General features: G+C 40.2%; 1 protein-coding gene across 2 annotated transcripts; it reads right to left on the reverse strand.

Moving 5' to 3' along the window:
* On the reverse strand, window positions 1-27,113 carry farp2 (FERM, RhoGEF and pleckstrin domain protein 2). 2 transcript variants are annotated; one of them, XM_029499831.1, is made up of 27 exons: window positions 26,632-27,113; window positions 25,750-25,986; window positions 19,595-19,699; window positions 18,514-18,556; window positions 18,353-18,431; window positions 17,693-17,790; window positions 17,135-17,249; window positions 14,075-14,222; window positions 13,877-13,972; window positions 13,553-13,716; window positions 13,365-13,433; window positions 13,162-13,219; window positions 12,771-13,017; window positions 7,605-7,741; window positions 7,307-7,396; window positions 6,881-7,014; window positions 6,709-6,790; window positions 6,379-6,616; window positions 5,363-5,493; window positions 5,196-5,264; window positions 5,002-5,091; window positions 4,247-4,329; window positions 3,650-3,768; window positions 3,269-3,432; window positions 2,034-2,141; window positions 1,783-1,934; window positions 1-1,677 (listed from the first exon to the last, which is right to left on the reverse strand). In XM_029499831.1, exons 2-27 carry the CDS (start codon window positions 25,951-25,953, stop codon window positions 1,584-1,586), a joined length of 3,117 nt encoding a protein of 1,038 aa, XP_029355691.1. In that variant the 5' UTR covers window positions 25,954-25,986; window positions 26,632-27,113; the 3' UTR covers window positions 1-1,583. The 2 variants fall into 2 exon arrangements, with proteins under 2 accessions (XP_029355691.1, XP_029355689.1); XM_029499829.1 differs by having other exon boundaries at window positions 7,557-7,741; window positions 26,632-27,112.
* Window positions 27,114-27,577: the final 464 nt, after the last annotated feature.

Raw genomic sequence — 27,577 nt, forward strand, 5'->3', positions numbered from 1 at the left:
CTGATTGAACTGATGTTTTATTCTTTAGGTTTTCAAGGGAATAACATGAAGACTACATGAGAGCATTCAGGAGCATGGCCCTGATCACATGCTAAACAATAAATAGGAGTAACATACTCAATGTTAACTGTGCAACAGGGTCAGTCTATGACAAACTCACACGCGCACACACACACTGTACACACAAAGGATGGCAGATGATCAGGGGATGGCCTCCATCATCACCGTTTCATCTGTTTCAGCTCCGGAGGCAGGGGAAGTGTGCATTTTCTGTACACACACACACACACACACACACACACACACACACACACACACACACACACACACACACACACACACACACACACACACACACACACACACACACACACACACACAATGAGTAAAGTTTCCAGTCATCAAAAAATTTATACCAAATAATACCTGTTTGCTTGTAGCGCACTAAATGGCTAACATAAAGCATCATAAGTGTCTCCCATACATGAACTCCAATTTGTCTAGACAACCTGACATATAAAGACACAATAAGCAAATACAGTTACTTCTTCTTCTGGTATGTTTTGAAATGAAAAATAAACTGCAACTTTTCCAGAGTAAACACAGAAAAAGTAAAGTAACCAATGCACAGTATTTCCTCGAGTTGTTATCCATATGCACAGTAACAGGACAGAAGATTACATCTGATATTTAACTATTGACAAACTGGCAATAACTGCCTGAATAATCAAGAGTATTAAGCAGAGGCGGCTCTCTGAGGATTTTAAACATATGTTGTTGTTACCTGCCGAATAAACTGGACTGGCCTTAAGATTTTTCAAAATAAATACTGCTTATTCTATGATTTATACAGTCTGATGCTTAAACCTTTGCAATGTTCACTTTGCTACATTTTTCAAGCCAAATAGTGTTTCTTTGTCTCTACAGCAGCATGAATTCCTCAAAACCTCCCACATATCTCCCAAAATGAAACAACTTCTAGTGTCAAACATTTCTTTTAACTTTCTGCTCACCTGCATGTCCCCTTCTTTTTCCATTCGGTCATCTAGCTCTTTCAAAATACAGTGAAGAGAGCACACAGCATACTGTTCCATCATGTATCCACATACTGTATATCATCTGCTCCCTGTAGCCCCATGCTGTTCCCGACAAAGCTTTGCTGACCGTGTGCTGAGGACAAAAAGCCCTTCAAAAAGCCTGAATTTGAGCATTATGTGTTGAATTTGGTCCCATGAAAAAGTACTCCCCATGATCAGTCTATACAAACAGCTCACTAAACTGCTAAACATGCATCAATGAAAAGAAAAGAAAAAAAACAAAACAAATCAAAATCATCATGTACATCTCTCCCTTTCATTATATCCTGTATAGTGGAGGAAATGTTGTGATTTACATCATCATTAATTAGGACAAACATTAATGAAGTAAGCTGAGAAATCTTAACACAAACTGGCAGTATCTTTCAGGCTCTACTTGTAAATATCTCCAATGTTCATTCACTGTGAATTGTCTCTGAAGTTTAAGAGACTGAACAGTTGATCTGATGTCCCAGAGGCCCAGCCTCCTGACATGTGATATACGATTTACTTTCCGTTAATTTCGATGGGACCTCCTTTAGGGATGAGAAGGCTCATCCGGCCCGTAGTACTGGCTGCACTCTTGATCACCTCCATCCATCTGTGAAAAGACAGTGTGCGGCGCCATGTCAACAATATCAAGCTCAAAAGTATGATCAAGTTAAGGTATGTGACTTTGTTCTGGATGTCATGGAATCAATAATACCTTTCAAAGGTGTACTCGCTTTCTGCTCGGAAAAAGTAAACATGGGACTTGAACTGCAGCTTGAAGACGTACTCCTTGTGAATGCTGTCAGACTCGTCTGGGGTGCTGACTGTGTAGCCGAGTAAGGGGAGACTGGCCAGCGGGAAGTCATCCTGTGCACAGAAACACCCCCTCTCACCTCAGTTACATGTTTTTACTGGATTGGCTACTTTTAGCAGGGACAACAAATCTCAGCATGTAAGGATGCTCACCTGGTGAGTCTTATAGAAGAACAAACAGAAGTTGGTGAAAACAACCCAGAGTTTCTGCCACCCATTACTGTTCTTGAACTTCCTCAGGAGGTACCCAGAGAGCTGGTTCTATAGAGGCGGACAGAGCAGAGAACATAGTTTGGAAAGTGATAACTTTGCAGGTCATGTCAAAACAACAGTCAGTGATTTGTGGTTGTGTGCCAATGACTGGCTGTGGTACATTTCACTAAATACATGGAAATATTTAGTGTGCCAAAGACAGCTGTCTGTGTTTTCTGTGTTATGTGCAAAAGGGAATTTTACCTTATTGCTAAGTTTCCTTTGTTTACTGTGACACTTATATTGACCCACAAAGGTAATTTCTGCTGCTATAGTTCATTTAGACTAATATAAAGGAATGGTAAAACCATCACACAGTGATAACCCTGACCGATGATTAATAATGTTTCTAAATCATTTGGTAGTTAACTGTTTTCTTGCCCTGCAAATACTGACTCACCAAAGCAGTTACTTTTGAATATAATCTCTCTAGGATATGTAAATAAAGTTTTCCTTGTTCTTTAGCAGAGGAGTATGCAGCTATCTTTTTCACATTTATATTTAAGCAATGTGTTCGTAGCTTTTTCATCTGTTGTCTTCTGAGGCCTGTGACTCTAATACCTGAGTCATTCGCAGGTAATCAGTGAGAGAGAGGTTCTGGTTTCGGTACCAGCAAACATGTGTGATGGTGTTTGGTCTTTGGCCTTGACCGAGGAGATAGCGAGGAGGAAGCTCTGGTGAGACGGCTGGAGAGCCGAAAACTGAGAAGGTGAGGAGACAAAAAGGAAGAGAGGGTGCAGAGAAAGTGTTATCATGTTAGCGTTGAGAAGGAGAAAAGGGGAAAATTAAATAGTTAGGAAATCCTCCAAGTCTGTAAAGTGGAAATATTTGTGTCAGGGAAACAACACCAGAAATGCTCTCACTTGCATAAGAAATCACAAACATCAGCTTCAGTAAAGAGCAGAGGGTAGAAACACAGGATATTAATAGTCACCAGGGAAAAAGAGAGGGACATTTGAGGAAACGAAGGGATTAGGAAGACGAGGTTAGATGTCATGATGGACCTCAGAGCAGTGTCAGCCAACTTGCTCCACTGATAAGGCAGCAATGAACATCAATAACATGCGAAGAAAACTGCTAGTGCTCTGTGTTTTCTGCAGTGTGTACGTTTCTTAACGCGGGCAGAGGAGGAGTACCTCCACAGCCAGGCTGTGATCAGACATAGACACACTGGTGTTGCGGTGCCAGCACACATGCATGGTTGTGTTGGCACGGTGGTGTGTCTGCTTGTCCAGTGAAGTCCGCGAGGAATTCATGTCATCTTCCGACTCCTGCTCCAGAGAAACCTCATCAGACGACCCTGAAGGGGGAGGAGAAGGTGGGACGGGAAATTGTGTGGAGGAAAGGGATTAACTGTACTTTTCGGTGGTTGCTATGTCCTGAGGGAAAAGCTTTTCAAAAACTTTTTGTTTTCAGCTGAGGAAAGTATAAAAAAGTCACATAAAGCAGATGTTTCTACTCAACAGTTTCTGCGGTTACTTCAGAACATTTGGCCATAAAACTGAAGTTGATCTTACGGTTGGAGCGGTCGTTTAGTCCTGCATCAAGAAAGATGCTGGATTTTTCTTGAGACTTCTTTGCCATATCAATAGCCAAGTTCAGATCCTCAATCCACTTGCCCATCTCCACTTTAGAACTGAAAACAGAGAAAGAGGGAAAAATTTGAGAGCCTGACTTTACCAACTTAACTCTACAATTTTAGGTATATTATTCTTAGTTATGAAGGCGTTATGACTAGTTTTCCACTTTGGTCTTATTCAGCGCTTTAGTCCTGTGCTCAACTACAGAGAGTCAGAACTGATCAGGACAGTATGGCTGCTCCGGATTGTTTTTCCAGGTCTAACATTGGTCTTAATGCAACCTTGGACGAAGGTGATTAGAAAGCTGTTATTTGTCAGGGCCAAATTTAGCTGTATAAATGTAATTTTCATATACTTATTGTACTAATATCTATCTATCTATCTATCTAATAATAATCTATTTTGGCCTATTATGAGTCACTGAGGTCCTTTAAAATTTGCATGCTCCAATGATTCTCAGAAATGTCATCAGCGCATGCAATTTGTCAGATGTGACTGCAATCTACTTAAATGTAAATCTCATAAAATTCTCACCTGGCAGCGACAACAATGGTTCTCTGGGCAGAGTAGATGGTGAAGCAGTGAGGCACTGACCATTCATTTTCACTTTCCTCAACCTGCAGACAAGAGACATGTGGTCAAAGAGAGGAAACTGTGTTCGTCCTTGAATGGCGGTCCGAACATCTTTGTTCCTAGTAGGATTTGGCAGAAACTGAATGAGAAACACTTAAATCATACAGAGACCTGTCAAAGAGTCTCTACAGCACCATCTCTAAATAACATGATCTTTTCCTTCAGCGTCCTATCAGCATCCATTTTTAAGTCCAAAACACACCTATCAGTTTTGGCAAGAGGAGACTTGATCGTCTCCTGTTTTATTATTTGAGATGTCCACATTTTCTATTGGCCTGGTGTACACAGCAGGCTAGTTGCATAGACTGGGAATGGTTGTGGGTCTTGAGCAATCTGCTAGGTGTGCTTTTTGGTGATCTGGCTGCACAAGCATGGGAGAAGAAGGGTCGGGTTTGGGCGTTCGAGCTGGCAGAGCCCAGAAGACTTACCGGTGCATCCAGCACTATGAGCTGCAGCCAGGAATGAAGCAGAAACATAAAACATTAGGAGACCCAGGCCCTCCCTTCTCAGCACACTGATCAGTTCATGCTGAAAGTCCTAAGTGTTAACATGCTGTCACCATCAGCTATCTGACTCTGGAATAACAGAGGGGTCTTGACAGGTCTGGTGCGGGTTAACAAGGCACACACTTTGAGGAGGTCACTGTGTATACTCACTATCATGCCATGAAGGGGGAGCTGCCCGTGTACTTTAAACTGATTTGTTGCTGTCACACCTTTGCTTGTGTAGAGAAGCATGTCTGAGAACTGAAAAAAAAAAAAATCAACAGAAACGTCATCAGATATTTCCTGGCACTGTAGTTTGTAATTGTAGTTGTAGATTCCCAGGTTTGTAAAACTTATGCACTAACCAGGAAAAACATTCTTTGCTGCAGCCCTTTCTTGGTGAGCTTGTACAGACACCCCTCTCTGATGAACTCCTGGACAGAGAAGACGTTTGTTGGACACTAATCTATTTAACAACCTTAACCCAGGTTCCCAGTGCCCCCTGCCCTCTGCCCAGTGTCATTGCACTCACCCTGCCTGGTGCCGTCAGGTTCTCTATACCGATCAAGTCTCTTTGCAGCTCTGTCAGCTTCTGGAAATTCTCCAGTCGGACCAGGCTACTCTGCAGCTGGGTGGCTATCTCTGCAACTTCCTTCAGAGCCTCTGTAAACAAACACAACTGATCTGAATGCAAAACATTTACACATCTGATTTATTAATATCAGGCTACAGTGAAAATACATTCAGAGAAGATTTTTCTAAAACTTATTTAGGCCCTTTTGGAAATTTGGAGGAAAAAGGGCAATTGACAAAGCATCCAGGATACATGATGACATCCTGATTCTAAACATCTCAGTTACAGTGGCCCATAAGTGCATAAATACTCCTCTTTAAATATGTAAAAGTGGAATGACACTGGTACTTCACAATGGGAAACATCACTGGTTTAATGGAACAATAAAGGTGGTCTGTGGCACTTCGCTCATCACCTACAGTAGGTATATTAAGTCAGTGTCTCAGATCAAGTAGTTCAGCCAGTCCACCAAAACCGAGTACTCTGCAGGAATCTTGTGTGGTGCCAAATCAAACACCCTGTCTGTTCTCTAGCCAAAACTAATGACTGCAACTTAATGTTTTAGTTTCCTGTTAATGCCTGGTGTCATGTGAGCTTAAAATTAAGCTGCCATCAATGTGTCATCCCTCATTAGTCATGATCATAAAAAAATGCTGTTGGTCGGACGCATTCTTTTACGTAGCCAAGATGGTGATTATTAAGGGTGTAAGGTGTCCTACACTGGATTTTATGGACCACTGAGTGCACCATCTGGGAACTTAAAGTGCACTGCTTGTTGTGGACCTATCCAACCCAGCCTGACGCCTCTGCTGTGTCTCTGCTGAGTTACTAAGAGCTGATTTTCTTCATCTCACCAAATCTGACACTGTGACAATTTCAAAAGACTCATTTACTTAAGGACACGTCATGTTTTTTTTTTATTGTTGTTTTTTCTCATTTTAGTAGTAGCCAAAGGTGGCAGAAGGAGAACCCACCTTTGCAGTCATCATGATCACGGTGCACAGGGGAATAGTGTTTGCATAGTCTCTCCAGGATGAGTTTGTAATGCATGAGGCGCTGGATGGGCTTGAGCAGGAAGGTATTTAGGGGCAGGTAGCAGACCTTCTGCAGTTCAAACTCTTTGTAGACAGTCTCCAGCTTCTTAAGTCGCTTGGTGGCCTTCTCCAATTCTGTCAAGACCTCATCGTGCTTCTGTAGGTAGCTGGTGAATTCCTGAGGACGATGAACATGAAGTAATTGACGTACTGTTTGTTAGCTAAGCTTGGACAAAAGAGGCGACTTCAATTCACGAGCCAGTGAGTCACCTTGAGGGAACACATGTTCCTCAGCATTACATCGCCAATTCTCTGGTAGTCGCCTTTGACATGAGCATTAGAGCGCCCCTCCCTGAGGACAGAGGGATTTTTTTTAAATGACCATCTCATGAGGAGCTTCATTACATCTTAACACGTACAAAAACAGTGAAGCAGCACTAACCAGAGAGCCAGCCTCTGGTCCAACTCCTTTAGGAAGCCTCGATGGAACTCATAGATGGGATCGATGTTGGAGAAGAGGAGAGTCATCAGACCTTCAGGCATGGCATTTTCTTTGATCACAGCGCTGCGGAACCACTGTGAGCATTGGAAAACACAATATTCATTCACACTTTTCTAATAAACAAACTAACATGCACATATTAGGGTTGAAACAATGGTGTATTCACTCATTTGTGAGATTTTATGATGAATGAAATTGTTTATGATTAATTAATGAATCATAATTTTTGCATCTTCCACACTGTGATAATTTACTGATTTCCTTATTCCTAACCTAGATAGTTAGGTCCAGGCTTTTAAATTTTCATTGCAATGATCTTGGGGGAAAAAAAAAAAAAAAAAGACCTATTTAAAAAGGATAACTCACCACAGTGATGACCTCCAGGTCTTTCAGGTAAGTTCGCTCTGTGGTTAGAATCTCTTTGGCAATGAAGTAGGCCTTGTCAGTGGGGTAACGCTGAAGGAGACAAGTATCCAAATTGAGTGACAACACTCCCATCATGGGAAACCCCCTCCCTCCCCCTCCATCCCAATATCATTTCCAAGGCAGCTGAACTCAGCAGCCTTTAAAGGGGTTGTGAGTCGGGGAGTGGAAGGGTGGCATATGAACAGTGTACCTTCCTCCTGCCCTCCTCCTCCTCCTCTAGCCTCGCATTGCTGCCCACCTCGCTCAGGATGGGGCTTTGCAGGGGCGATGGGGCCTGGCCTGGCAGGCTGAGGGTTGACATCTGGAAAGAAGGCGACAGGCAGAGTGGCCCCTTGGAGTTTAAAGGTGAGAGCTGAGGACTGTCCACAGCTGAATCTGTGGAATAAAAAGAAATATAAAATTCTGACTTGAGTGATTGAGCCCTTTAAGACAAAATGAAATTGCAATGTAAAAAGTTGTGAAAGAACAACATGGCTTCAATGTTACTGTACTTTAACAGGCCATACATGACCTTTGGAAAAGGGAAATTTGAAACAACAACAATTCACAAAGTGATACATAGTACAAGAGCATAGTAGCAGTAGTACTAATGTAGCACACAGGCATAAATACAACAGTAACCTTCATCTTTTCCACAATAATCTAGTTTCCTTCCAGAGAAAAAACACCAAATGTTGCATGTTCAACAAAAACAAGTGGGATGGTTCATCACACAAGCTGGCCATTAAATGAAAGAAGAGACGGCAGAGTAGGCAACTAATGGTTCCCACATTTTTTCTGCACGCCATTGTTTTCAGAGCCTTCAAAAAGAAGGGCAAATGATTCAGTACCAACATATATGAACCTGCTTTCCTCTCAGAACTGGCTCTGCTGCTTTTGTTCTGCCCGAGAACTTTACGACACAACAAACGGAGACAAAACAAGGAGAAGCAGTGATAGGCTGTCCTCTTTAGGAGAGTCACAGGTCACCACAGCTGTTCTTCTAATTCTATCAGGGAAAAAAAAAGAAAAAAGAAAAAAGGAATGGGGGAGGGAAAAAAAAGAAAAAAGAAAACGTCGGCCGTCGACCCGGAAATAATTGCTCACACAAATAATGATCAGGAATGTGACTACTCTGAAGGATAAATAATTGTTTACAGTCTATCTGAAGTTACCCAAAGGGAACAAGAGGAGAGAGAGCAGAACGGACGTCAGGCTCCACAGCCAGAGGACGGGGGTTTGCTCTGGAATGACTTGGCACAAGGCCTGTCCAAACAGGGAGCACATACGCTCAGCTGGAATTAGGTTGAGGAATCTTGTGTACGAGTTCGACCCAACCCCCAACAACGAATGAGCCCGTTGACTCAAATATAGAAGATAACAGGGGTTCCTGTATTGACTGGTTACAACTCTGTGCTAAGAGATGAAGCACACTGCTCTTCTTAAGGGATAAAATGAACATTTCTTCAGAAACTAAAAGGGTTGGCTGAAGTGCAGGGCACTGATGAGTCCCTGGTGGTTGCAGCTTTTAATGGCTTCATAAGACAGCCCCGCAGTCTAATCTAGATTTCAAATCCATCATCTTGTCAGGTGTTTAGTATAACCTCAAATGATTCTTCTTTCTTTCACAGAAAGGGTTAAAATGGAATATACAAAATGTTCAATTTTGGCATTGAAAAGAAATTGTACCACCTGTTGGAGCACCTGAAGAAATTACATCATTTTTGCCCACATGATTACAGTCTCCATCTCAAAAAAGAATTTTAAGTCTGACATTCATGGTACCCAAAAGTGATTACTTTATTCTTTAGAGGAAAACATACAAACATTAGGTACAAGTTTATAATTAGTAAATATACAAGTTCAGAATTAAGTGATGATTACTTGATGCCTAAGTGCAGTTAGCTTAGCTGGTTAGAAATGTCAGTTTGTCATGAATTAAATCTTTAGCCGATATGTGGGATTTGTGTTACATGGCAGAGAAGGAACGAAGAGCAAGTTTTCTTATTTAAAAAAAAAAAAAAAAAAAAAAAAAAAAAGAAGAAGAAGAAGAAGAAGCAAAAAACCATTAAGACAAACCCTTCATCATAACTTTTACTCTGTAAAAGTATATATATATGAAAATGTGGTTCTCTACTTTTCATTTTTATTTAAGGAAAAATATAAACAGGCTACTTGCCATCCTTCAAAATGACAATGAGAACATGCGAGTTTTTATGAACTGTCTTTTGATTATCAAAGGGGAAAACCCAATTTACCCTACTTACCCAAACCCTACTGCTGTTTGCTGAATAAATAGCAAACCTGCTGATAAGTAAACACAAGTCCAAACCTGAGATAAAACCAGATCGCAAGAGGAGTGAAACTAAGTGCTTTAAGGCATTGTGGTGCAAGTGCTGCTGAAAAACAACAAAAAAAAAACCAAACAAAAAAAACAAAACAAAAGAACAAAAACAAAATTGTGTTGTGTGTACAGAAAAAAGCAAACTTTGTAGAAAGTCATGTGAAATCTCCCCACAGGCAACGTTAAGAGTACAAACAAAAAGGTAATTTAAAAAAAAAAACTTGACTCAGCAAGTCATGAATGTTTTCCAAAGAACAAATGACAAATGTGAAATAGCAGAATACTGCAGATTAATTTGATATGAAGACAACATTAGGTTTTTATGTTGTATGGCACAATAAAGTCATCTGAAGCCAAACCTGACCTGACCAGACCCCTCAAACTTATCTCTGGAGCCTCGAGGGTGGTTGACTTAAAAAAGGCCAGGTGCATGCTGGAATATTAATGACTGACCCATTCACTGAAAACAACTATTCCTTTATCAATGCTTCACAAAGGCATTCAAAAAAAAAAAAAAAATCCTTCTCATTTGAAAAAGGATGAAAAATCCATCACTATTGTACAAAAGACCCCCATTTCCCACCAATACACAAACTTGTTGGAATCACAAAGACAGCTAATACCAAAGCCCCTGAAACATGCTAAAGGCCACAAATCAGAAGAGACGAAGCCACACACACACACACACACACACACACACACACACACACACACACACACACACACACACACACACACACACACACACACACACACACACACACACACACACACACACACACACACACACACACACACACACACACACACACACACACACACACACACACACACACACACACACACACACACCTCCTGGAAGTCACAACATTCGGATGGTTTGAACCGTTACAAACACGACATCCTGATGCCCCACTGACAACAATGAAGAAGTACTGTTGTATTTAACATCATTGTACATTCTTTACTACAGCCTTACAAACAAGACAATACATTCATTTTGTATAAAGTGGTGTTACCAGTGTACTTAACGGCTCATTAGTACACTGCGTACATTCTTCAACCTAACTGAACACTAAGCCAAAATGCTAATTGATTAAATACTTACTTTCTTTTTTTATACTTAACCTACAAGTCTACTATGAAAATGCTTCAAATATGTCAGCCACCAGATGTCAGTAAGGCACAGAAGTGCAGTTACAAAGTCTGACTTCATGGCACAAAATAAAACAACACACAGGGCCTGCAGAGATCACTGAACCTGGACAACTGTTTGTTTTGTTTTTACCCTGAGATAGACATATTAGAGACAGATCACTCTGTGATCCTGTTGCGAACTCTACACTGCACAAAGTAGACCATCAAAAATAAGGCAGATGATAATTATTACTAGGACCAATACTAAAACTGTAAATTATTTAATTATGTAATTTTTCATTAAATACTTTATAAAAGAAATTAACTATGTGACATCTGATATTCTGGTTGAATGTTGTTGTAATTCCTCACAAAAACTGTACATTACCTTTAAATTTCCTTTAATGAGCTCTATATGAGATTCACTATATTGAAAGTATATACGTGTTTTTCAAAATCAAAAGATGGATGCATAATATTACCTTTAAAGTTAAACTGTTACAGTATATACTGAAATAGCGAGCCATTCCTATGCTAATTGATGTTTTTATTAAATATAATTTAAGTACTAAGGATAAAAAGCTTCCTCCAAAAATGTTTTACACTTTGTGTAATACTTGAGGGGTACACCTAAAATGCATATCTAAATGCTTATCAATATTTGCTTGAGATAGACAGAATGCTTCTGAAAAAGATTAAGACTGAAAATAGAGGCCAAATCCTGATAAGTCAAGTTTCATGAGAAAACAGGAGCGAGGAGAGAGAAAAAAAAAAAAAAAAAAAAAAAAAAAAAAGCACCACAACCTGACCATGGCAATGCACCAAGGACAACAGGTCAAATCACTGATAGAACTAAGAGTAACAGTGCGGCGATAGAAAACCAAAGAATGGAGAGGGAACAAAAAATGAGAGTGTGCAGATGCTGCTGCTAATTATTAGTATTCATCACAATGTGGCAAAATGATTTCCTACATACATTGGAAGTCTCAGGACCAAGGCCTCAAGTGCTTTGAGAATGATGTTACTACATTTTAATATGGGGAGAACCAGAGGTGTCTGTGAGTGCCAAGGCCTGCAGATTGTGACACTGAAGGAGGAACCCCTCTATCCCACTGCTGCCTGACAGGGGATTACTGTAAAACAGGTTCTGCTCAGGGGGAAGCATACTGTCAGAGCCCCAGTCAGAGTCTTCATCTGAGCTGCCGTTCCCAGAGCCCTCAGTGGCTGTGGGGGGGTAACTGAGCTGCTCAAGCTGCTCTACCAGGTCACTGAACTGCACAGCAGAGCTGCTCTCAGAGCGCACAGAGTACGCTGGGAAGTTGACCATTGAGCTGGCCTCTGACTGGATGTCAGAGCCAGGGAGGCGAAGGGAGGAGGAGTCAGGTCCTCCGCAACCTACTGACATGGACTCACCTGCAGAGCTGAGCCCCAGGTTGTCAAGGGAACTGCACTCTGAGCGGTTATTCACCAAGGAGCTGGTGTCGGAGTGGCCCATAGAGCTACCAGGGAAGGGATTTCTATTCCCATTCAGGTCCTCAATGCCCACACTAAACAACTGATTTTTGTTAAACTCTGATTTCACAATATCATGAAACTGGTCTACTTTGTCATCAAGCCCATAAGAATAGGCCTCAGCACCCCCACCGTAAAAAGATATCTCAGTGGGATCATCATCTATGAACTCCTCAGTGACATGCAGAGGTGTATTGGACATTGAGAACATTGGATTCTGTTTGGTTCGCAAAAGCTCAGCCTCAAAAGCCTCAGGTGTAAGAATCCCCTTCCTCTTCCCTCTACCCCCTCCCACAGAGCACTCAGGGGCCCTTCTCCCACCAAGCTCATTATCCTCATTGCCATTTTTTGAAGGCTGTGATTGAGAATTGCCACTTTCAACACACACAAACAAGGGGCTGCAGTGTCCTGCTGCCGGATTGCTAGGGGCACCTTGAAAAGCGTAGTGGGACGGGGAAGCAGCCTTGACAGGTTCTTCCGTCGGCGGGCTGGTAGCTTGCAGAGGGGACTGAAGCTGCTGCTGTGGAGTTGCTGGAGATTGGCTCAGTGTGGGCAAAGGCTGCGGCTGAGGTTGCAGTTCGGTTCGTGGGAGGACATTAGACATGTGCATCAGGTGGAAGGACACTGTAGCACAAGTAGGGGAGCCTGAGGCCCTGAGACTGTCATTAAATGACAAGCTCTGAAAGAGTTAAACACAGACAAGGAAGAAATAGATCAAGGGAGAAGAAAGTGGAAAAGATGTCAGTTTATTCATGTAAGATTTTTTTTATATGTTTTAAGCTCCTAATTCGTTTGTATGTGTCCAGCTTACAGTTTCACTGACCTGTTTTGGCACATCTGTTGCTAGGGAGCGAGCAGACACCCTCACTTTACTGTTCCTCCTAAACAACAAGAGAACCTCATGTCAGTGTTATGATGGTAAATGCACTGTGGAAACAATTTCCAGTCAATGCTTAGGAGGAATTAAGAGGGGCAAACAATTTGGCTTTCAGATAAACAGTGTTCATGCTATATATGGAAACACACCTCTGGTATGGCGTTCTCTTTGCTCCGTTTTCCCTGACGTACTCCACAAGCTGTTTCTGGGTCCTTCCGCTGACCAAAAGAGTTTTGAATTAAAGCAATGAAACCACTTAAACTGTTTTACGCTTCACTTTACAGAAACCCCACAGTTTGTACAAAGACGTCTCTGTTTTTATGCCAGCAAGTATTACCTGTATCTGAAAGAGGATCCTCTAGTGAAGATGAGAGCTTTGGATTTAGGTTGGGGCTGGTCAAACAAACGGAAAAATGAGTGATACTCCACACATATCTTCCAAAAGATTTTACATTGGTCTCGACTGCCCATCAAAAACTCCAGAGTGTCCTGATGGGGCCCCTGAAAACAAAGATCAAAAAGAAACCAAATCAAATCAAATCATATAATCAACTGGTCTCCTTCACAGTGGATGTGAAATCTAAGACAGAGAGAGAAAAAAAGAGACATTCAACTCTAGTGTTGTTCTAGACAACAGCACGCATTTTTCATTTATACGTACATGGACCTCTGGGTGGAGCTTGATCAGGAACCGCTTCCTTTTAAAGCTCAGTTTGCGAATCTTGGACCAGTTGAAGGTATTTATTTTTGTGTTGCCCTGAGAGAATATGCAAGTATGTAAGGAAAGAAATAACCTTGAGAAACTATGTTATGGACTTCACAGTCACATTAAGAAAAGACAGTTGAAAACAGCAGTCACCTGAAAAACCTGGAGACCCATGTGAGCAACAGCCAGATTGATCTTGGTGCCTTCACGGTCAGCAGCAGGGTGGAAGCGGACACCATACATCTCCAGTTTCCGAGCAATCTCCAGGATTTGGAAATCTGATTCAGCTGGAGTCTGGCCCCTGAAGTAGACAATGCAATAAGCCGATGTGATCTCACCATTCATGTCAAATTTCACTCTTCATGCTCCAGTTGACATGGCTGACCTTATAACAGATTAGAAAACTAGACACTGTCCAGCACTGGCTCAAGAGCAGTCCCCAAATCAGGATGTTCCTTTTTATTTAGATTTTCCCAAATTACACATGAAAATGCAATTACTCATTGATAATTCCAGATACCACACCTGTGTGTCACTACTTAACTAAATACAATTTTTTTTTGCTTTGTGTTGCTAAAAAAAAAAAAAAAAAAAAAATAATAATAATAAATAAATATATATATATATATATATATATATATATATATATATATATATATATATATATATATATATATTTAATAATCGAGGAAGCTGAATGTGCAACAAGCACAAAATTGATAGAACCCTTTACCCGTCATACTCATATTGTTATTGGGTATTTCTCCCAACACAAGTGTAGTTGGGGGGGAGAACAAAACAAAAAGTGTGATGATCATGCCATATTTGCTGGTCTCCCAAGATGCATGTTGATAAACACAAACAAAAAGAGTGCAATCAGGTGACATTCTGTAGTTCTCAAAGCTTTTAACTCCTTTGCAACAAACATTCTCCCATGCATGCCCAAGCAAGCCTCTTTTAAACCGTCGACCCGAATGGACACGACAGTGCCCATCATGGTGCACAAAAGAACCCCATTTATACCTGATATGGGTACATCAGATGTGCATGCCATCTCACCAAAGATAAATTAATACCAATTAATGTATTGTCATTGGGGATGCACTTGTGGCTGTGAGCAGCACTACCATGGATGCACCTCTAGTCCTGCTATTAAAACGGTGGAAAAAAATGAGTGATGAGGGTTTCTGAATTACCTAAGAAAACTGAACGGGAACAGGGAAATGAGGTGTGTGTGTGTGTGTCCACCTGCCATCAGCGGCAGGGATACGGCGTGCGCCGCCAATATTCTGTCCACTGCGTCTTCAACTCCAAACTTCTTGTCAGGAATGAGTTGGTCAAATAACAAGCAACAAGGTACAAGGAGGTCCGTGTGGGTGTGATCACAATGAAGTGGACCAATTCCAAGAAGGGCAGGGCCTCCCTTGGTTTCTGCCCCCATATTTTCAAAAGTTGTGTCAATTTGCACGAGCATCACTCAACTTAACCTGCTAACCTGTAGGAGCGTGTTTGCCTTCCGGCGCCCAAACAGAAACTTTGTTTTATTTCTCATGTTTCAGTGTGCAAGAACTCATAGTGTGAGTGGCAGCTAACATTCATTCATGTGAAATAATATAATTTGCTTGCAAATATGTTTTTATCATGCTCGCACTTTTGACATAAATCTGGCATATAAATCAGGGACACCAGACTGAGCAAAGTGTGTTAATGGATGTGTATGTGCAGGTGTGTAACTTCCCACAGTCCTATTTTTAAAATGTACTATAAAGAGCTGCATTTCTATTGTAACACAGGTCATCTTTCTTTTATGAATTGAGAGAGACCCTTTTCATCAACAGAGCTGAATGAAGGCATGTTTCCCAGTGGCCATCATATAATGCTCCTTGTGATTAACCACATGCAGCCTGAGCAAACTGAGATTGTATCATGATTTATATGTCAAGTACTACAACCTTAAATCCCTTATAACTTTGAAGATTTTAGAGGCATTATCTAAAACCATGTGATTACAACCAAACAGCATGTTAGGAAGACATATCCATCCAATCATCACCACATTCTAATTTTGTTCATCCCTTAAGCAGCAAAATCTCCTTAGGGCCCTCCCCTGGCTCACTGGCCTTATGGCTAATAGACCAACAGAGCGGGGGATTAGGACAGAGGAGCTGGCCGCTTGTACTTCCACCCTGGCAACCAAAGGAAGAGATTAGCAAAGGTCTTTAGAGCCATCTAATACACTGGGTTGAAAATAGTCCCTATTGGCTATTGGATAGTAGTGTGGTAACAAACAGGCTAATGGAGGGAAAAGTAGTGTGAATGGTTATGTGAGGCTTGAAAATCTGAAATGGGGTGAACCCTCTCATCATAGTTGCTTAGCAAGAAAACGCTCTTGTCTCAATTACTTGATTATAGGTATTGCCAATGTTTCCATTTAAAGCCACATGGAAGGGGCACGTTTCTCACTAATTACAAAATCCACGTGATACCTTTGGTGACTATAAAGTGAATGAATTTTAGATTATCCGAAAGGTGTGAAGCACTCCAAGACTCCAACAAAAAACATCAAACTACATATGAGCACTGAGGGAGTTGGCCTTCAAGTTCATCAAATGGAACATTGTTTCTAAGCTAAGATGATGGAAACTAATAGGAGTAAACAAATTAAGGTGAGCATCTTACACATACAAGTCATATCCTGGAGACAAATATTCACTCAAGTTGGATATATTTGCCACCTCTGAGCCTCTGTATTCTTTTACATAAATAAAACAAAACAAACTAGCTTCACATTAGTGATTTTTCGTCTGGTACAAACTGTGATTTTAGAAGTAACCATAGAAGGTCAGAACAGCAGTGAGACTTTCGCAGTGGCACAGCAAGTCAAGAAGCAATGAAGTGAGTTACAAACCACACACACTTAAGTTGAGCATGTTTGTGTTTACGTGTGCAGTCATCTGCTAAAACTGAACAATTTTCTGTCTGATGGGATGGATGGATTGTAGCTGGGGCAGCTGGAAAAAACTCTGAATGTATATGGAAGGGAAAGATCAACAACTCCTGCTTTAACAGAGACTGATCAACAGCATGGGTGACATTAACGCAATTTTATAATGCACTACCATTCAAACTTTCAAAAGTGTAAGGGAAGAACAGATACAGCAGACAGCTGAACATGAAATTAGACTTAGGTACTAACAAGAAGGAGCAACTCACAGGTGCCTACGATGGAGCTCCATGATCCTGTCTTGCACCTTGTCCTGATAAGGCAACAGCTTGTTCATCCTCAAGAAGTCTTTGTCTGCCACATCATCATAGTCACCAATCTCCGCTGTTCATGAAGAAGGAAAGTGAGGTCAGTTTTTCTTTGTGCTTTACCATTAATATCTATGACAAGAGGCCCACTGGTTCTGAATCTGGTCATGTTAAATTATATATGCTCACATTAGAGCGGAACATTTCTCAGTTATATACACAACTATAACTGCAGGAACTTGGGGTTTAATAGAATGTGTATTTTTATTTGTGTCTCAATGTGCATCTGCCTCACATGTTACATTAAGCTGTGCTGATGTCAATACTATTGCATTCAAAAAAATATTAATGAAGTACAATATGTAGACAATGTGTTGACAAAAAACAAAAACATAACTACAAATTGAAAAAAAAAAAAAAAAAAAAAAAAACAACAACAAACAAACAAACAAAAAAAAAACAAAAAAAACACCAAACCTAAGAACAAATACTGAAGTTTAAATAGAAGCTTAAACATACACTGGACAAGGTGAGAGGCCAGCAGAGCTCCAGTATTTTCTGTGCAGACCAACCTGCCCTCCGTCAGATCTCTTTTCATCTGCAGGGAGAATAAGTACCTATACAAAGGAAAACAAAGATTAAAGAGGCACAGCATTCATCTGTTATGCTCATGAAAAGTGAATAAGCACAAACAAATCTTACTGGGGATTCATTATGTAACTCTAGGAAATTTCATGTGACAGTAGTTCACAATGCAAGGCCATATTTTACCATAGTGAATTTAATTAAATGGCATTTGTTATTTGGGTATGTTGTTAAAACAAAAAATTACAAAGGTTGATAATAAATAAATGCTGCCCGCTATTAACAAAGCATAAAATTATATAAAATGAGCAAATTAAAAACATTTATGGGAGGATCTGTTGGGTCTCTTTAAATAATTTTATAAAGAGTTTGGTCTAGACCTGCTCTATATGTAAAGTGCCTTGATGTAACTTTGTTATGATTTGGCGCTGTACAAATAAATCTGATTTGATTTGATTTGAAAAACACTATAATGCCATGGAAAGTATAATTTTAGGCTCTGGAAGAAAAAAAAAATCCCAGTTTATTTTATAAAGCTCTTCTACACAAGCACGAGATAAATGTAATATCCAGTAGGAAATTACAGTCACTGACCTTGTGTACTCCTCCTGCAGCTGACCGGGGTCTGGAGGGAAGAATTTCACTGACAGTCTAAATAAGGTATTTGGTGGTCCTGAAAAACATAAAAACACGTAGTTAACACGTGGACACATTTTTATTAAATGGAGCTTGAGGTAATATCTGAGTTTACTTACTTCTGACTTGTTTAACAACAGGTTTTGTAGGTTCCAACCAAACCTAAAGAGAAATTGGATCATCACAATGTTTCTCTGAGCTCTCAGTGACATCAAATTTCATCCAATAATTTCATGAAAAGTAAAAGACGCATCCATCTATATTTATAAGTAAATAATTACAGCCTAAATGATTAATCTTAAAAAACAAAAACATGAATCAACAATCACAATTGTGGATTCTCGTTCCATTCAAGCAATTTTTTCCAAGATAAAATCCCATATGTCTGCTGATTTCAGTTTATCAGAGTTTAGTAATCTACCACTTCTTATTTTATAAAACCCTGAATATCTTTGGGCTTTGGATTGAAAAAAAAAAAAAAAAGGGGCATACTGACAGTAAAATACAATGATTTCTCCCACCAACACTTTAAAAAAATAAAATAAAAAATTTGTTTGGCATTGCCGTTTGAAAACTGGCTCAAACAAACTGATTTCCGCTTTCACAAATTATCTTTTGTATATGCTATTGCAAAAACATCACGTTTAAATATATAAATATACTGCAAAACAGTTTGTCAAGTGAAAAATGTGATTTCAAAACCACACTGCAGAGAAAGAACGGTGTATGAGTGTGTATTCTGTGTATATAGGAAGGTTTTGCAGGTTTGTCTTGGTTGTCTTTGAAGAAGATGTGTTACGCTTCCTTGTTGCTTTATAAAGAAAATTGTGGGTGGTCTTAAATTACACTTATGCTTCTGGAAGAACAATGGAAAGTCTAACATTTGTATATAGGCAGTTGTGCCAGACAAACTAAAAATACTCTGAGATTATATACTGCTGAAGTCCAATGAAAACAACATTAACTTTATAATTGTCCTGCATGACGCTAAAGGGCAACTGAGTCGCTGAGGAATGGCCTAAAGGTTGCTCTTAGCCCTGACTCAGGTCTTGCCATCAAGCAGTGAGCTTTAAAATCTTGCCTAGTTTGGTGGGCAATACTTAAGCGACACGTGTATAAAGTGTTTGCATGCCAGTTCCTGCTTATCCGACGTGTCAGTTTTAAAAAGGAAACAAAACACACTGATGTCAGTTTACATACCCAGTTCATCTGCATATTCTGAAACTCAAGGCCAAAGTAATCACTCTCTATGAGATTGCCTCTGTGGAAAACTTCAGCAAGGAGGGCCTGTCCAAGAGCTTTAGGCTGGAAGAAAAAACAAACAAACAAAAACTAGTCATTATGTCATTCTTCCATCTCATATATATATATATATATATATATATATATATATATATATATATATATATAAATAAAAGAAGATCCCCCCCCCAAAAAAAAAAAAAACAAAAAAAAACAAAAAAAAAAAACAAAACAATTATTATGCATCTTACTATCTCATGGGGGAGCGATACGCCTTTAAGATGACAAACACCACAGTTGATTACTAGAGATCACCATCAAAATGAATTTTCACTTGGGCTGAGTTAAGCGAGGCCATGGTTGTGTTCAAAGTTACCACTAAGCAAACACACTCTATGGAGCACAGAAAATATTTGGCATCTGTAAATGATCCACTTCTTTGTACGTTTTATAGCCGCCTAACTTCAAACTGTTTCCTTTACTTGAACTGACAAATTACAAGACATGTGTCCCACGGTACACTTAGTGTTGTCAGGCTCTGAGAATAATGCAACAAAGTTACAAGCAAGAGATCTGCTGAAGTTTACCTTCACAGAGCTGTGGGGTTTGTTTTCACTAAATGAAGAACTAATTACCATGTACTTAGAGCACTGCACTTGAGGTTTGGAAACCTGGCCTGTGACTTTTTGAGAAAATTACAGCCTAAAACATCTGGTTGTAATGCAAAATAGTATTTTTAAAAGGCTTATAAAAAGAACAGCTTTGCATTGGCTAAACTAAAGCATTACAACTCAAAAAAACAACAGGAGATTTACTGTTGTTGGTCTTTTCATCACTGTGATACAATCATGTGTTCTGCATTCACAAAATCTATAAACTGCAGGTGAAACCTAATGACAAGATCCATAACTTGAGGAATCTTATGTATATTAATTGAAGACATTTTTTTCCAAACATTTACAGTGTCTGATTATAGCTGATCTCAGCCAGGGTGCCAAAAATTGGTGTGTTAAAATACTTTGGTTGTATTTGAGCGCGGGCCAGACACACTATTGACACAGCATCAACTATTCAAGTTCCTTCACTTTTACAATGCTCACCTCATTTAGCTGTTATTCAGCGTTAATTCATGGTCAACAACTTCCAAGACACACTGCAACATAAAATACATAAAATCTGCCCAATGACTATTAAAAACTATAGGATTTACATTATATGTGTGAATGTAAAATGTTATTTAACAAAGCCATGAAAAACTTTTACCCAGAATAAGGCCAATTGGTGTGATGGGAAAACTAGAAACCAATATAGCAGTCATGAGCACTATGCGTTGACTGATGCGTCTTCAGAAGTGCTTCCTTGTTGTCAGTCATTTAGCCTCTGCAGGGTTGCAGTCACAAAACTCCAGTCTCTGAGACATTCAGCTTTATCTCCCACAGTCTGAGAGGGAGGGATGACAGCTCTAATTGCTCCCAAGAAGCTATACAAGAAGACAAGCTCCACTACAGCAAATCAGCCTCACCTCCTCCTGCATGAACATGCAAAAGGTATCAGGCAATTTTTTTTTCCATTGTATTTCTCAATAACGGGTTATTTTCCTTCAAATTACTTCCTCTTACTCTTGAATGTTGGTGATTCATGTGTGCAGTCACTTACTACATTACACATACAGTGTGCTCACAGTTATTCTACCAGCCTTAGAGAGAGCTTGACATTTCTTCAATCAAGAACCGTGGCAAAAGAGGAAAACTGCCATGTGGTCAAGATGCCAAACGTGAATGTAATACAACAAAAGGACAGAGCAAAGATGGACAACCTGCTGAAAACTCTATTCTAACAGTACTGTCGACAGATCCATAGATATATCAACAATAACAGCACTATGACACTATATTTGGGATATGAGTTTAGTAAATTATGTATCGGATATACAACTGAAATTAATTAATTAATTAATTAATTATCTTTAAAACTGTAACATTATTGGCATTTGTTGGGTGCAGATGAGACATACACTAATAATCTATCTCTGTATCTCCACACACACACTTACTTAAAATCACAGATATTGAAAGATATCGAAAATTTAGCATTGCAGCACATTCAGTTGCCCCCCCCAAAAAAAACAAAACACTTTTAACTAGACTGAAAACAAATATTCATGAATTTTATATGGTCAAGATTCCTTAGCTGATCTATAACTAATACTTATTCAAATTAATTTTGTTGTGTAAATAAACGTGCCAGCAAAGGCTTTCAAGACCTAAAACAGGGAAAATCACATTCACACCCAACTTGTGGTTTGGATCATGGTCTCAATTCTGAGCTCCAACACTAAGACAGGTCAGTGGGTCACCCAATCAAGCTTCGAAAGCAGCAGGGATTATGAAAAACAGATGTTTCTGTGGGATGCAAATCTCCTCCTGTGTTTGTGTGTGATAGTGAGACATGTGAGCATTGAAACTGAACTGAAACACAAAGAAAAAAAATTACAGGTGTAGCCCATATAAGATCCAGCCCAATCCAAAAATCAAGGCTTGGGTTTTACCTTGCATGACAGGTTGAGCATGTTTGTCAAACAGCAAGTGATACTTCACAGTCTCCTGGGAATGGCAGTGAGCTTGGGAAGAACCTCCTACTGACAGTAGGGGTGTGTTAGGGCTTGTATTTGGCACAGTGGGATGCACATTGTTTAGGCTTTGCCACCAGGAGATTTCCTGTTGACATACATTTTAAGGCTCTGCTGAGCAGTGGCCACTTTCACAGGTCTATGAGAAGACATTAAGTTCAACAGGTTCTTTCAAGGCTTTCGTATCTAAATGGCAATGTTCATTTCAATAGTTGGTGCTGATTTATTCTCACCATCTGGCTTTGGGACACACCTGTGTGTAGTTGGCAGGTTTTTCGGTGCATCTTCTGCTGGAGTCACCTTTATGACCCAGAGCCTTACTATCTCAGTTAGACATCCAAAACACAGAAAAGAATTGGAGATGGGTGAGACCACACTATTTACCTCTAAGACTATTTGTAACAATAGGAGAGCTGCATCATTAGCAGTGCAAAGGGCTGTTTGAGATGTTAAACAAGCCCTTCTAGGCACGGTCATTAGATTGTTTAGCTCCTTCAGCTCACAGTGGGATAGTGGGTGCTTTGTGCAGATGAGAGCTGAGTGCTCAGCTGTAATGGTTGTAATAAGGAGCCCAAGAGTGTCCCCTTTTTGAGTGTGTCCATGAAACACGCGCCAAGTTCTGTCCCTTGTTCGGCAAAGATAATCAATCCCTCATAAACCTGCAAGTTGAGCAAAACCTAAAAAACAAAAACACTGTTCTCCACACTGTTTATATCTTACTGGCATTCATCCAAGAATAGACAAAAGATTAAATATGTAGTAACTCATTACAGTTCGACAGATTTTATAAAGCTTCAACAAAAGTCAAACGGTCATTTCTGACACAGACCACTGGTTGAAATTCCTTGTCCAAAGTCTGAACAGAGCGTCACTCCTGAGTGTGTCCCTTCCCCCACTTCTCAAGCTCAAACTTTGTCCTGTCCCTCCTGCTCCCTCTGAACTACTCTTTTAACACCAGTGGCTGCCCCTGCGTCTCCCCCGAACCTGCTTGGTTGTCAGCCTTACTATTTATGTGCTTGTTTGCTAACACTAAAGCAAAGCCTTCTCCAGATTCCCTCCCACCAATACACCCAACTGTACTGCAGTTTCACACAGCTAGGTCCCACATACCACCCTCAGTCTTTTTGCAAATTTCAAGCTGGAAGTTAAGGCCAGCAAATGGATTGGCTGCGCTGGATAAAAGAAGTCTGTGTTCCTGGCCCTGCCTCCTTGTCCAGAAACCACAAGGCTGAGCTTTCTCCTGTGCTGGCTGTGGGAGGGGCCTATGGATAAGAGCCATGCAAGCAAATGTCTGCTGATGATGACCATGCTGGGTACCTGCAGTAGATAAAGGCTAACAGATCAAAGCAAATGCTCTCTGATCTGATTTGTCTGTTGTAGGTCCACGCAACAGAAATTATGTGGCCATAAAATGCATGTGTCCTATACTAACATTTATTTCTACAGTTTACCATATTCACAAAAATAAAATCTGCTGTGCTTGAAAAACTCTTATGTCTCCTCATTTCATCACCCAAAGTACATTCAGCGTGGCAGGAAAGGGTAGGCAATGAAGAGTGCACACAAATGTGTAAGATATTTTGCACACCAAAATGCCACAATGAGGGAGGCAGTTGCTTGGAGGCCACAACCATTTCAGACATTCAACACTGCAATTTTGTACCTATTTTTACATGCTGGAAAACTACAGTTCTACTACATTGGATCAGTTCTACTACTTCATTCATTTTCATTTAAAATTATTGTTGTCAAATGGACATAAAACCAAGACTGACACGGCACACTGGCAATTCTCTTTTAAGTTGAAATTAAACCCAAGAAGTGTAATGGACTTTTAGTTCTGCAGGCATTTGTGTGAATACATAAATAATATCAACTCCCCCACGACTCCTCAATTGAATGAACAAATATTATAGCGATGTTGGGCAGTGGTGACACAGAGAAAGGACATCTTGTTCTCAGCAGGCTACAGTCTGCTTGACAACAGGACTGCCATCATTCCCCTTTTGCAGCCATGTATTTCAGTCTGCCACCTCCTTTCACCACCATGTACATAGCTTGCTTTGATCATTCCAGGTCAAGTTCAGTTGAGTTCAGCTGCCTTTCAACATAGAGCACCCTAAAATCTTCAGAATTTATTTTCCTGTGGATTGAGTTGTGCACTTAGTCCCAAACAAAGTGAAGTTGTGATACTTGTATCTGTTGCTTTCAGTTCGCTTAAGACTTGGAGGCAACATATGGTGCATAAGATTATGAAATGTCTGCCTCAGCAGTGCTCCAAAACTACATCTGCCAGAACCGTTATTGTTGTGGCTACACAGGGATTTAGGACAAAGTAGCTGCACAGGTTACATACACTGTTAGCCTATTATACTACAAATTAATTCAATTAAAATCATGTCCAACTGCACAATGACTTGGTTGTTTATTCATTGTGGAGACTCTAATGTGATCAGACTGACCTCCTGCCCAAAATACAGAAGACAGGAAACTGTTCTGATAAAATGGCTTCCTTATTGCTTCCTATTTGCCTTTTCAGTGGCTGCTGTGGCAACTTTGTACATAAACCAGGGAAAACACTGCAAGAGTGTGGAGCTATAGGTTTGTCCAAGTCAACTGCCAATCTTTATTTAAAAAAAGAAAAAAGATTCATTTACCTATAGAGCACTTACAACGAAAAGAAACATCTTTGCAGTCGAGTCACTCATGTTTTACATTTTAGTAATAATTTCAAAGTAAGTATTGGTCTGTCACTTCAAAACTGACTTTCATTACCAAAATTTAAACACAGGATAGGCGTTTTTATGTCATGACTTCATTTGATTAAGCTGCTGTAGCAGCATTGAAGATGACAAAGCCTGAGTTTTCTCAATCCTGTCCTGTCCTGTCTGCCAAATATAGAAGGTCAAACCGTCCCAGATTAGGAGAGGATGGAAAATGTAAATCCTAGTGTTGGTTATCAAAAAGCAAAATCTTGGCCCATAGCAATTCATCCATATTTCTATCTTTAGTGTAACACAGTAAACCAAAAAATTCAGAGGTTTATAATTCAAACTCTATGATAACACATGAGGGGACAGACTTTCACATCAACTTTGATTAATCAAATCCAAAATGTGAACGCAATCATATTGCGTTTTGGATTATTTTACGCTGGTGTCGCTGAGGAACAGGAATGAAATCCACGACTGCTGCTGCTAGTACTACCTGAACCAAAAGTAGAAATCGTAGCAGATAAAAGAAAAATGTGCCCTGGTGAGTTCCACTAAGTTGCCCGAATAAGAGGACTTAAGGAGGAGGAGATTTCAGTACCAAAGCCATCAAACAGCTGTCACCAACTCAAGCCACACACAAGCAGGATAACCCAGGACTACAAGGTAAGATATAACCTGCTGTGTACCAAACTGCAGACTTATCAGTAGTGTAAACAAAGGCGGATGTAGAAAACACAATGAGGCCTTGCGACAGTTCAGAACACACTTACATCTATGTCAAAGTATTCCTGGGAGTCGTCCAACCCCTGCACACAGATACGTAGTCCTCGCAGGCCGTGGCTTTTGCTCTCACCAACCATGTTGGCACTGAGGCTCTGACCCGGTTCCAAAGTGCTGATCCCGGCATTGAACTGGGCACCCAGCCTGGTACCAGGGGTCTGTAGGACCCGGTATGAACCCTCTATCTCCCCCATTCCTGTTCAGGCCACCTCCTCTCCACCTCCCTCCTGCAAACACAGGGAGGACAACAAAAAAAAATCAGCACACAATTTCAGGGGAAAAAAACACATTCAAAATAATGTCACATACAGTGTGAGGCTGTGTAAAGCTGCCATGAAACTTGATTCACAACTGATGAATGGCATTAACACCGTGTTTGCTTGTTTCATTGCAAAAAGTAGTTGAAGACTCTTTAAACATTTGTGGAGCTCGTTCATACAAACATAAAGCATTAAGTTGTCACCTCTGAGACTAAATGTTAACTTAACAGTTAATGTCGCTGCATGTGGCCCTCAGTGAGAATATAACCTCACTAATAAAACAACCCGAAGAAATGACGGCGTGCAGACTGGAGTTTGGTCATGTAGGTTGCATGTGGGCCTCAGTGGGTCAGTAGGCTTACGTGTAACGCTTACAAATATTTTAAAACAAACAAACAAACAAACAAAAAAGACAAAGAAAAACCTCGATCTTTCAAAAACGCCACAAAACTCGAACAGTACAAACGGTGACATTTGGTTTGATTTTGAAATAGAGGGCTCAGTTTACCGACGAGAAACCAACACCAGTAATAAAGATCCCCTCCGCCGACTTTTCTCCACAGCGGAATAACTACACCGGATAAAATGCCCATAATGTGGCGTTGAGCTTACCGTTTTGTCCTTCGGGAAACTAAATGGCAAAAGTTTGCACCGAAGAGAAAAGACTCCTGCTCCGGTTCATGGTGGTTGTCGTCGTCCGAAGGACAGCGCTCTCTGTCATTGGCTGCAGCAGGCCGTCCGTCCTTCTATTGGCTCACATTAGTCTGGATTGGAGGCAGAGGAGCGAAAGCTTACCTTCCTTTACTTTAAATAGCTCTGATGTACGGACAATAAACCTGCCAGCCTGGAAGAAAAACGATAAATGACACGTTGTGTTCAGTAAGGCTGTAAGCTGACGGTCTGCTCGAGTAGGTGTGCGCTAAATCCAAAGGCGCGTGGCTGTCACCAGCCAAAGGAAATAAAATGACCTGTTTTATCTGATTCATTTGGTGAAAATAACTTCACGTCACAGTTTTAGCTAAAGCTGGAATCATAGATCGGGTGAAGTAAATGTTGTTGTTGTTGTTGTCCGTCCCCAGGCCAAACACATCCAGTCTAATAACAACTGCCATTGTTAGCCAGCCGCACTTGAACAAAAATTGTCAAAAGTAAAACTCCTATCACAAGGTAAGGGAAAAAAGTTTCCTCTGTTATTGTGATGGAGCTCCCCCTACTGTTACAATGAAAATAAAGCCGTACATTCAATGTAAGAAATCTGTGTAATGGGCTTTCAAGAATCGGGAAAATGTGATTATATATTACTTAATAATTGTGTCATGTGAATTACCATAACTTACACTTAAAATGTGTTTTCGGTACAATAGTAATACAGTTTATATATATATCTATCTATATATATATATTTATTTTTTTTCCTATATAAATTTTCCTGATGGGGCCCTTAGCTTGCAGCCTAAGCCTGGTCCCTAGATACAGAGAGGTACACTGGTATCTTATACTTCTGTGTTCCCAGGCTGTTTTTTATTTTATCTTATGTGCATTATCTTCAAAGAGGCAT

Source organism: Echeneis naucrates, chromosome 4 (assembly GCF_900963305.1).
Source record: "Echeneis naucrates chromosome 4, fEcheNa1.1, whole genome shotgun sequence".
Lineage (NCBI taxonomy): Eukaryota > Metazoa > Chordata > Actinopteri > Carangiformes > Echeneidae > Echeneis > Echeneis naucrates.

Coding starts and splice junctions, on each gene's coding strand:
- farp2 (XM_029499829.1), bottom strand. CDS start 25,953: ATGGGGGAGATAGAGGGTTCATACCGGGTCCTACAGACCCCTGGTACC. Junction 17,250..17,692: donor GGCCTCTCACCTTGTCCAGT/GTATGTTTAAGC, acceptor CTTCATGAACAG/CGGAGATTGGTGACTATGAT. Junction 6,791..6,880: donor GACCAGAGGCTGGCTCTCTG/GTTAGTGCTGCT, acceptor CTCTGTCCTCAG/GGAGGGGCGCTCTAATGCTC.